The sequence below is a fragment of the Oncorhynchus keta genome, unplaced genomic scaffold (assembly GCF_023373465.1).
Source record: "Oncorhynchus keta strain PuntledgeMale-10-30-2019 unplaced genomic scaffold, Oket_V2 Un_contig_5015_pilon_pilon, whole genome shotgun sequence".
Lineage (NCBI taxonomy): Eukaryota > Metazoa > Chordata > Actinopteri > Salmoniformes > Salmonidae > Oncorhynchus > Oncorhynchus keta.
In genome coordinates, this window is record NW_026288077.1 from 347,501 (window position 1) to 360,000 (window position 12,500).

The 12,500-nt window shown below is 42.3% G+C and overlaps 1 protein-coding gene across 1 annotated transcript in view; it reads right to left on the reverse strand.

Moving 5' to 3' along the window:
- Positions 1-12,500, reverse strand: part of LOC127925064 (voltage-dependent L-type calcium channel subunit alpha-1C-like) — a gene marked incomplete at its 3' end in the record, with an annotated part of 55,918 nt that overhangs the window by 4,471 nt on the left and 38,947 nt on the right. The window contains exon 3 of the mRNA XM_052509857.1: positions 1,511-1,601. Within this exon, the coding sequence (XP_052365817.1) occupies positions 1,511-1,601 (91 nt within the window). The remainder of the gene's footprint in view (positions 1-1,510; positions 1,602-12,500) is intronic.

Sequence of the window (12,500 nt, forward strand, 5' to 3'; positions counted from 1 at the left end):
AGTAAAAGAAGGAAGAAGAAGAAGAAAATGAAGAAGTAAAAGAAGGAAGAAGAAGAAGAAAATGAAGAAGTAAAAGAAGAAGAAGAAGAAAATTAAGAAGAAGAAGGAAATGAAGAAGAAAATTAAGAAAATGAAGAAGAAAATGAAGAAGAAGAAAATGAAGAAGAAGAAGGAGAGAGACCGCTTGAATAAAGGTGTGAATAGAGGCATGAGTGAATCATCCCTTCATCGCAGCTCCCGGAGGAGAGAAGAGGAGGAACACGCTTCAACAGCAACACAGGAGAGAAAGGAGAGAAAGGAGAGGAAGGATAGGAAGTAGAGAAAGGGGAGAAAGGAGAGAAAGGAGAGAAAGGAGAGAAAGGATAGGAAGTAGAGAAAGGGGAGAAAGGAGAGAAAGGAGAGAAAGGAGAGAAAGGGGAGAAAGGAGAGAAAGGAGAGAAAGGGGAGAAAGGAGAGAAAGGAGAGAAAGGGGTGAGAAAGGAGAGAAAGGAGAGAAAGGAGAGGAAGGAGAGAAAGGAGAGAAAGGATAGAAAGGAGAGGAAGGAGAGAAAGGAGAGAAAGGAGAGAAAGGAGAGAAAGGAGAGAAAGGAGATGAAGGAGAGAAAGGAGAGAAAGGAGAGAAAGGAGAGAAAGGAGAGGAAGGAGAGAAAGGAGAGGAAGGAGAAGAAGGAGAGAAAGGAGAGAAAGGAGAGAAAGGAGAGAAAGGAGAGAAAGGAGAGAAAGGAGAGAAAGGAGAGGAAGTGGGGGAAACAGAAAAGACAGAATAAATAAAGGATAAACGATGGAGAGGAAATGATAAATACCGTAGATCACTGAGAGAGGAGGGAAGAAAGAGTGGTGTTAAAGTAAAGACAGGAGAACTTGCAGGTGAAGGAAACATTTCATGTCAAAGTGAAGAGCAGGTGGAAAATCAACAAGAGAGTTGTGGAGAAAATCAATCAGATGTTCCAACGAGGAGAGAAATAAGAGCTTTAAATAGCTGCAGGTGAGGCAGGGACAGGAAGGATGAGAGGGAGGGGGAGGAAGGGACAGGAAGGATGAGAGGGAGGGGGAGGAAGGATAAGGGAGGGGGAGGAAGGGGGAGGGAGGGGGAGGAAGGGGGAGAAACTGTAAGGGACTGGGAGGAAGGGTAAGGGAGGGGGAGGAAGGGTAAGGGAGGGGGGAGGGGGAGGGAGGGGGAGGAAGGGGGAGGGAGGGGGAGAAACTGTAAGGGACTGGGAGGAAGGGGAAGGGAGGGAGAGGAAGGGGGAGGGAGGGGGAGGAGGGGGGAGAAACTGTAAGGGACTGGGAGGAAGGGGAAGGGTAGGGGGAGGAAGGGGGAGGGAGGGGGAGGAAGGGGAAGGGAGGGGGAGAAACTGTAAGGGAGGGAGAGGAGGTGGTGGAAGGGTAAGGGCGGGCGAGTGCAGGTTTGAGGTAGGGTGAGTGTAACTAAGGGAAAATGGGGGTTAGCTAATAGGTGAGACGGGAGACTGTAGGTGTAAAAAGGGTGAGGGTGGGTTGAGGTACTTACGCTAGCCGGGTACAGCAGGTCTCTCCCTCCATATCTCCTGCTGGAGTGGCGTCAGTATTCACTGACTCATTCTCACTGGCCGGCATGCTCACTGGGGAACACACAGACAGGTAGAGGGAAAGAAGGAAGGAGAATGAATCAGGAGGAAGGACTGTTGACATATCCCTCATCACAGGCTGGTTATTACTGTTACCCTTCTGTATCACAGGCTGGTTATTACTGTTACCCTTCTGTATCACAGGCTGGTTATTACTGTTACCCTTCTGTATCACAGGCTGGTTATTACTGTTACCCTTCTGTATCACAGGCTGGTTATTACTGTTACCCTTCTGTATCACAGGCTGGTTATTACTGTAACCCTTCTGTATCACAGGCTGGTTATTACTGTTACCCTTCTCTATCACAGGCTGTTATTACTGTTACCCTTCTGTATCACAGGCTGGTTATTACTGTTACCCTTCTCTATCACAGGCTGGTTATTACTGTTACCCTTCTCTATCACAGGCTGGTTATTACTGTTACCCTTCTGCATCACAGGCTGGTTATTACTGTTACCCTTCTGCATCACAGGCTGGTTATTACTGTTACCCTTCTGCATCACAGGCTGGTTATTATTGTTACCCTTCTCTATCACAGGCTGGTTATTACTGTTACCCTTCTCTATCACAGGCTGGTTATTACTGTTACCCTTCTCTATCACAGGCTGGTTATTACTGTTACCCTTCTGCATCACAGGCTGGTTATTACTGTTACCCTTCTGCATCACAGGCTGGTTATTATTGTTACCCTTCTCTATCACAGGCTGGTTATTACTGTTACCCTTCTCTATCACAGGCTGGTTTTTACTGTTACCCTTCTGTATCACAGGCTGGTTATTACTGTTACCCTTCTCTATCACAGGCTGGTTATTACTGTTACCCTTCTGCATCACAGGCTGGTTATTACTGTTACCCTTCTCTATCACAGGCTGGTTATTACTGTTACCCTTCTCTATCACAGGCTGGTTATTACTGTTACCCTTCTGCATCACAGGCTGGTTATTACTGTTACCCTTCTGCATCACAGGCTGGTTATTACTGTTACCCTTCTCTATCACAGGCTGGTTATTACTGTTACCCTTCTCTATCACAGGCTGGTTATTACTGTTACCCTTCTCTATCACAGGCTGGTTATTACTGTTACCCTTCTGTATCACAGGCTGGTTATTACTGTTACCCTTCTCTATCACAGGCTGGTTATTACTGTTACCCTTCTGCATCACAGGCTGGTTATTACTGTTACCCTTCTGCATCACAGGCTGGTTATTATTGTTACCCTTCTCTATCACAGGCTGGTTATTACTGTTACCCTTCTATATCACAGGCTGGTTATTACTGTTACCCTTCTCTATCACAGGCTGGTTATTACTGTTACCCTTCTCTATCACAGGCTGGTTATTATTGTTACCCTTCTGTATCACAGGCTGGTTATTACTGTTACCCTTCTCTATTACAGGCTGGTTATTACTGTTACCCTTCTGCATCACAGGCTGGTTATTACTGTTACCCTTCTCTATCACAGGCTGGTTATTACTGTTACCCTTCTCTATTACAGGCTGGTTATTACTGTTACCCTTCTGCATCACAGGCTGGTTATTACTGTTACCCTTCTCTATCACAGGCTGGTTATTACTGTTACCCTTCTCTATCACAGGCTGGTTATTATTGTTACCCTTCTCTATCACAGGCTGGTTATTATTGTTACCCTTCTCTATCACAGGCTGGTTATTACTGTTACCCTTCTCTATCACAGGCTGGTTATTATTGTTACCCTTCTCTATCACAGGCTGGTTATTATTGTTACCCTTCTCTATCACAGGCTGGTTATTACTGTTATCCTTCTGCATCACAGGCTGGTTATTACTGTTACCCTTCTCTATCACAGGCTGGTTATTACTGTTATCCTTCTGCATCACAGCCTGGTTATTATTGTTACCCTTCTCTATCACAGGCTGGTTTTTACTGTTACCCTTCTGTATCACAGGCTGGTTATTACTGTTACCCTTCTCTATTACAGGCTGGTTATTACTGTTACCCTTCTGCATCACAGGCTGGTTATTACTGTTACCCTTCTCTATCACATGCTGGTTATTACTGTTACCCTTCTCTATCACAGGCTGGTTATTACTGTTACCCTTCTGCATCACAGGCTGGTTATTACTGTTACCCTTCTCTATCACAGGCTGGTTATTACTGTTACCCTTCTCTATCACAGGCTGGTTATTACTGTTACCCTTCTCTATCACAGGCTGGTTATTACTGTTACCCTTCTGTATCACAGGCTGGTTATTACTGTTACCCTTCTCTATCACAGGCTGGTTATTACTGTTACCCTTCTGCATCACAGGCTGGTTATTACTGTTACCCTTCTCTATCACAGGCTGGTTATTACTGTTACCCTTCTCTATCACAGGCTGGTTATTACTGTTACCCTTCTCTATCACAGGCTGGTTATTACTGTTACCCTTCTGTATCACAGGCTGGTTATTACTGTTACCCTTCTCTATCACAGGCTGGTTATTACTGTTACCCTTCTGCATCACAGGCTGGTTATTACTGTTACCCTTCTGCATCACAGGCTGGTTATTACTGTTACCCTTCTCTATCACAGGCTGGTTATTACTGTTACCCTTCTATATCACAGGCTGGTTATTACTGTTACCCTTCTCTATCACAGGCTGGTTATTACTGTTACCCTTCTCTATCACAGGCTGGTTATTATTGTTACCCTTCTGTATCACAGGCTGGTTATTACTGTTACCCTTCTCTATTACAGGCTGGTTATTACTGTTACCCTTCTGCATCACAGGCTGGTTATTACTGTTACCCTTCTCTATCACAGGCTGGTTATTACTGTTACCCTTCTCTATTACAGGCTGGTTATTACTGTTACCCTTCTGCATCACAGGCTGGTTATTACTGTTACCCTTCTCTATCACAGGCTGGTTATTACTGTTACCCTTCTTCACAGGCTGGTTATTACTGTTACCCTCTATCACAGGCTGGTTATTATTGTTACCCTTCTCTATCACAGGCTGGTTATTATTGTTACCCTTCTCTATCACAGGCTGGTTATTACTGTTACCCTTCTCTATCACAGGCTGGTTATTATTGTTACCATTCTCTATCACAGGCTGGTTATTATTGTTACCCTTCTCTATCACAGGCTGGTTATTACTGTTATCCTTCTGCATCACAGGCTGGTTATTACTGTTACCCTTCTCTATCACAGGCTGGTTATTACTGTTATCCTTCTGCATCACAGCCTGGTTATTATTGTTACCCTTCTCTATCACAGGCTGGTTTTTACTGTTACCCTTCTGTATCACAGGCTGGTTATTACTGTTACCCTTCTCTATTACAGGCTGGTTATTACTGTTACCCTTCTGCATCACAGGCTGGTTATTACTGTTACCCTTCTCTATCACATGCTGGTTATTACTGTTACCCTTCTCTATTACAGGCTGGTTATTACTGTTACCCTTCTGCATCACAGGCTGGTTATTACTGTTACCCTTCTCTATCACAGGCTGGTTATTACTGTTACCCTTCTCTATCACAGGCTGGTTATTACTGTTACCCTTCTCTATCACAGGCTGGTTATTATTGTTACCCTTCTCTATCACAGGCTGGTTATTACTGTTACCCTTCTCTATCACAGGCTGGTTATTACTGTTACCCTTCTCTATCACAGGCTGGTTATTACTGTTACCCTTCTGTATCACAGGCTGGTTATTACTGTTACCCTTCTCTATCACAGGCTGGTTATTACTGTTACCCTTCTGTATCACAGGCTGGTTATTACTGTTACCCTTCTCTATCACAGGCTGGTTATTACTGTTACCCTTCTCTATCACAGGCTGGTTATTACTGTTACCCTTCTGCATCACAGGCTGGTTATTACTGTTACCCTTCTGCATCACAGGCTGGTTATTATTGTTACCCTTCTCTATCACAGGCTGGTTATTACTGTTACCCTTCTCTATCACAGGCTGGTTATTACTGTTACCCTTCTCTATCACAGGCTGGTTATTACTGTTACCCTTCTGTATCACAGGCTGGTTATTACTGTTACCCTTCTCTATCACAGGCTGGTTATTACTGTTACCCTTCTGCATCACAGGCTGGTTATTACTGTTACCCTTCTCCATCACAGGCTGGTTATTATTGTTACCCTTCTCTATCACAGGCTGGTTATTACTGTTACCCTTCTATATCACAGGCTGGTTATTACTGTTACCCTTCTCTATCACAGGCTGGTTATTACTGTTACCCTTCTCTATCACAGGCTGGTTATTATTGTTACCCTTCTGTATCACAGGCTGGTTATTACTGTTACCCTTCTCTATTACAGGCTGGTTATTACTGTTACCCTTCTGCATCACAGGCTGGTTATTACTGTTACCCTTCTCTATCACAGGCTGGTTATTACTGTTACCCTTCTCTATTACAGGCTGGTTATTACTGTTACCCTTCTGCATCACAGGCTGGTTATTACTGTTACCCTTCTCTATCACAGGCTGGTTATTACTGTTACCCTTCTCTATCACAGGCTGGTTATTATTGTTACCCTTCTCTATCACAGGCTGGTTATTATTGTTACCCTTCTCTATCACAGGCTGGTTATTACTGTTACCCTTCTCTATCACAGGCTGGTTATTATTGTTACCCTTCTCTATCACAGGCTGGTTATTATTGTTACCCTTCTCTATCACAGGCTGGTTATTACTGTTATCCTTCTGCATCACAGGCTGGTTATTACTGTTACCCTTCTCTATCACAGGCTGGTTATTACTGTTATCCTTCTGCATCACAGGCTGGTTATTATTGTTACCCTTCTCTATCACAGGCTGGTTATTACTGTTATCCTTCTGTATCACAGGCTGGTTATTACTGTTACCATTCTCTATCACAGGCTGGTTATTATTGTTACCCTTCTCTATCACAGGCTGGTTATTACTGTTACCCTTCTCTATTACAGGCTGGTTATTACTGTTACCATTCTCTATCACAGGCTGGTTATTATTGTTACCCTTCTCTATCACAGGCTGGTTATTACTGTTACCCTTTTATTCTCTTTTGTTTTCTAGCTGGCCTCATCCTGACCCTCTGACAGACAGACATACAGACAGACAGACATACATACTGCTGACAGAACTCCTAGTGGTAGAGTGGTAGGACAGTTTTAGGGACACTGATATAGGGGAGGTTTGGTTTTAAATCCCCTAAATCTTTGAGTTGCAGTCTCCAGGAGAAGTGAGGTTTAAGTCCCCTAAAGCTTTGAGTTCCAGTCTCCAGGAGAAGTGAGGTTTAAGTCCCCTAAAGCTTTGAGTTCCAGTCTCCAGGAGAAGTGAGGTTTTAAGTCCCCTAAAGCTTTGAGTTCCAGTCTCCAGGAGAAGTGAGGTTTTAGTCCCCTAAAGCTTTGAGTTCCAGACTCCAGGAGAAGTGAGGTTTTAGTCCCCTAAAGCTTTGAGTTCCAGACTCCAGGAGAAGTGAGGTTTTAGTCCCCTAAAGTTTTGAGTTCCAGACTCCAGGAGAAGTGAGGTTTTAGTCCCCTAAAGCTTTGAGTTCCAGACTCCAGGAGAAGTGAGGTTTTAGTCCCCTAAAGCTTTGAGTTCCAGACTCCAGGAGAAGTGAGGTTTTAGTCCCCTAAAGTTTTGAGTTCCAGACTCCAGGAGAAGTGACGTGTTAAGTCCCCTAAAGCTTTGAGTTCCAGACTCTGGTAGAACTCAGCAGAAGATTTCAGGTAGAAATAGACAGACCAGTACAACAACAAAAATGAAAGAAAATATTTAAATAAATACAGAGAAAGTAATTGAGAAAGAAAGACAAAGAAATCTATCAAATTACTAGGATAGGACAAATCATATTACAGTTTGTCTGAAGACACAACCATCAAACTCTCACAACGTTCCTCAACCAAACCAGATGAGACGGCCCGGTCAACGGGAACACTCCTTGAATTAGACAAATCGAATCAGACCATTACTGACAACCAAAACCTGTAGAAAACCAATGTCTCGTGGGATAGAGAAGCCTGGAGCTACCAGGGTCCCTCAGTAATACACCATCTGATTGACACATCTCCTGGGGTAATGATAATGAAGAGGAGAGAGGGAGGGATGGATGGGTGGATGGAGGGAGGGAGATCTGTAGAGGGAGAGGAGGGAGAGTGAGAAGGGCAGGAGGGAGGATGGGAGGGATGGAGGGAGGGAGATATGTAGAGGGAGAGGAGGGAGAGTGAGAAGGGAGGGAGGGTGGGAGGGAGGGAGGGCGGGCGGGAGGGAGGGAGGGAGGCCCATATCAGAATCTCCTCTTATAGCCCTGTCACTCTTCATGTCCACTCTGGGGATTCTAGAATGAGGTTTGTGTTCCCAGAAATAGCTGCCACTGCTTACAGGCAGAAGAGACAGAAAGGCTTCAGCTCAACTCAGCTAAATAACACGGAGAAACATTCTATTTCTCTATATTATTCCTCCTTTAAGCTCATACTGGAGCTCAACTACTCCCAGTAAGAAAACCTTGGAGAGAATGAAGAAAATCAAAGAAGAAATGAATGAAACAAGCTAGACTAACTCTATTGGGATCTCTTACACTCCCTAGCAAGAAAAAATAAATCTGAATTTTCAAAAACAACAACCTTTAAGCCTAACATTACACTAAGCAAAGCCTGACAGGCAACGATAAGCTTAAAGATCAGGGGCCAAAGCATGTAACTGTAAGGATCGACGCTGGTAGACGAGAAGCAGGTACAGGGAGTGAACATTAAATTAACAACAGCGTCTGGACATGAACACATAACCACATTAATGCTGACACAGGGAACAAACGGGGGAGCAGACTGTTTTAGACGGGGAAATCAACGAAGGGAAGGGGTCCAGGTGAGTCCAATGAGTGCTGCCGCGCGTAATGATGTTGACAGGTGTGCGTAATGAAAGGGCCCTCGAGCGCCAGAGAGGGAGAGCAGGAGCAGGCGTGACAATAACACCAACACTAAATATAGCCCAGCTCATTTCAGCCCCGCCCATACAAACCCTGGAGGAACAGAGGACTAGCCAATCACATGCAGCCTTGGAGCGTGGTCCCTGCAGCATTCTTTAGCCTCAGTTAGATACAGCAGCACCAATCAGCACATCCCAATCACTCTCCAATCATGTACCATTGTCAGTCCAAGCCTGCGCCATGAGTGGCCGCAAAACACCTTGTCCTCCGTAACTCTGACGTCCAGGACTACAGCCTTTAAACAACATCCTATGATAAATATACATTTATTTTAGATATTCAAGTGATGGGTAAGTTACTGTGTATTGACGATTATCAAACGTTAATCATTATTGATTGTGGGGCTTCAGAAAGTCAAACTAGTTCCTCTCTTGGTCTAAGACCATTGTTCCCATTGATTAGCTAACTAACTAGTGAATATTCCCAGTGATTAGCTAACTAACGAGTGAATATTCCCAGTGATTAGCTAACTAACTAGTGAATATTACTAGTGAATAGTCTAACTAACTAGTGAATATTACTAGTGAATAGTCTTACCAACTAGTGAATATTACTAGTGAATAGTCTAACTATTGAATATTACTAGTGAATAGTCTAACTAACTAATGAATATTACTAGTGAATAGTCTAACTAACTAGTGAATATTACTAGTGAATAGTCTAACTAACTAGTGAATATTACTAGTGAATAGTCTAACTATTGAATATTACTAGTGAATAGTCTAACTAACTAATGAATATTACTAGTGAATAGTCTAACTAACTAGTGAATATTACTAGTGAATAGTCTAACTAACTAGTGAATATTACTAGTGAATAGTCTAACTAACTAGTTAATATTACTAGTGAATGGTCTAACTAACTAGTGTGAATATTACTAGTGAATAGTCTAACTAACTAGTGAATATTACTAGTGAATAGTCTAACTATTGAATATTACTAGTGAATAGTCTAACTAACTAATGAATATTACTAGTGAATAGTCTAACTAACTAGTGAATATTACTAGTGAATAGTCTAACTAACTAGTGAATATTACTAGTGAATAGTCTAACTAACTAGTGAATATTACTAGTGAATAGTCTAACTAACTAGTGAATATTACTAGTGAATAGTCTAACTAACTAGTGAATATTACTAGTGAATAGTCTAACTAACTAGTGAATATTACTAGTGAATAGTCTAACTAATTAATGAATATTACTAGTGAATAGTCTAACTAACTAGTGAATATTACTAGTGAATAGTCTAACTAACTAGTGAATATTACTAGTGAATAGTCTAACTAACTAGTGAATATTACTAGTGAATAGTCTAACTATTGAATATTACTAGTGAATAGTCTAACTAACTAATGAATATTACTAGTGAATAGTCTAACTAACTAGTGAATATTACTAGTGAATAGTCTAACTAACTAGTGAATATTACTAGTGAATAGTCTAACTAACTAGTTAATATTACTAGTGAATAGTCTAACTAACTAGTGAATATTACTAGTGAATAGTCTAACTAACTAGTGAATATTACTAGTGAATAGTCTAACTAATTGAATATTACTAGTGAATAGTCTAACTAACTAGTGAATATTACTAGTGAATAGTCTAACTAACTAGTGAATATTACTAGTGAATAGTCTAACTAACTAGTGAATATTACTAGTGAATAGTCTAACTAACTAGTGAATATTACTAGTGAATAGTCTAACTAATTAATGAATATTACTAGTGAATAGTCTAACTAACTAGTGAATATTACTAGTGAATAGTCTAACTAACTAGTGAATATTACTAGTGAATAGTCTAACTAACTAGTGAATATTACTAGTGAATAGTCTAACTAACTAGTGAATATTACTAGTGAATAGTCTAACTAACTAGTGAATATTACTAGTGAATAGTCTAACTAACTAGTGAATAGTCTAACTAACTAGTGAATATTACTAGTGAATATTCTAACTAATTAATGAATATTACTAGTGAATAGTCTAACTAACTAATGAATATTACTAGTGAATAGTCTAACTAACTAGTGAATATTACTAGTGAATAGTCTAACTAACTAGTGAATATTACTAGTGAATAGTCTAACTAACTAGTGAATATTACTAGTGAATAGTCTAACTAACTAGTGAATATTACTAGTGAATAGTCTAACTAACTAGTGAATATTACTAGTGAATAGTCTAACTAACTAGTGAATATTACTAGTGAATAGTCTAACTAACTAGTGAATATTACTAGTGAATAGTCTAACTAACTAGTGAATATTACTAGTGAATAGTCTAACTAACTAGTGAATATTACTAGTGAATAGTCTAACTAACTAGTGAATATTACTAGTGAATAGTCTAACTAACTAGTGAATATTACTAGTGAATAGTCTAACTAATTAATGAATATTACTAGTGAATAGTCTAACTAACTAGTGAATATTACTAGTGAATAGTCTAACTAACTAGTGAATATTACTAGTGAATAGTCTAACTAACTAGTGAATATTACTAGTGAATAGTCTAACTAACTAGTGAATATTAAATGTATGTAAATGATGAAGTCTTTTTGTCTGTATTGTATTTCCTGTCCTGAGTTGGAGCCCAGGATGACTTGCTGTTGCCATTGATCTCGGCTAATGGAGACACTAATAAGACTCATTAATTGCCCTGGTTTAAAGAGATGCTTCGTGATTTTGGCAACGAGGCCCTTTGTCTACTTCCCCAGAGGCAGATGAACTATGTTGGAACCATTTGAATGTCTCTGTGTGCAGTATTAATGGAAGTTGCTAACTAGCGTTAGCATGCTAGCAGATACCCATAGACTTCCAGTCATAGCGTTAGTGCTAGTTAGCAACTTCCTTCAAACTGCACGCAGAGACATTCAAATGGTTCCCACAAGTTCATCTGACTCTGGGGAAGTAGACAAATGGCCTCGTTGCCAAAATCACGAAGCATCTCTTTAAGATCACTATTCCTGGTCGTGAACAGTCTCACATAATCTCTGTTATAGACCGTTCCTGTCCGTGCTTCCACCTTGACATGTACCAGCCTGTCTCTCCTCATGTCTAAAACCAGTTTCTCTGAATAACAGAGGTCTGAGATACGTCCCAGCCCTGGAGGACAGTCCTGTTAAACATAGAACTACTTATGTCCAACACTGAACTAGTTCACTACGCTATTGTTCCTGTCTGCTGGCCGGATAGACAGAGAGAGAGGGGGGAGCAGGACAGGAGGGAGGGAGGGAGGGAGAGGGAGGGAGCGTTGTGTGAAGAGGGAGAGTCGAGGAGAGAGAGAGGTGGGAGGAGGACAAGAGTGAGGGAGGGAGGGGGGGGCAGGGAGAGAGAGGGGAGGAGAGAGAGAGGTTGAAGGAGGACAGGAGGACAGGAGGGAGGCAGGGAGGGAGGGAGGGAGAGGGGAGGGAGAGAGAGAGGGGGGGAGGAGGGGAGGGAGGGAGGGAGGGAGGGAGCGGAGGGATGGAGGGAAGGAAGGAAGGGAGGGGGGCCAAGAAGGAGAGGGAGGATAGAGAGAGGTGGGAGGAGGACAAGAGTGAGGGAGGGAGGGGGGAGGGAGGGAGAAGGAGGAGAGAGAGAGGTGGGAGGAGGACAGGAGGGATGCAGGGAGGGAGGGAGGGAGGGAGAGGGAGGAGGGGGAGAGAGAGGGGGGGAGGAGGACAGGGAGGGAGGGAGGGAGGGTGGGGGAGATGGAGGGAGGGAAGGAGGGAGGGTAGGGAGGGGGGCCAGGGAGGGAGGGGAGGGAGGGAGGGAGGGAGGGAGGGAGGGAGGGAGGGAGGGAGGGAGGGGGGGCTCTATCCAAGAGCAAGTCAATCTAATTAATTACTTTCAAAGCTTTAAAACTGTCCTCATGTTGGTGCTAAAAACACATTGTAAAACCCCTGACCCTGACATTATGGTTCACTAAATGACAGGCTCATAAAGGAGCTTTTAAAGACACATGA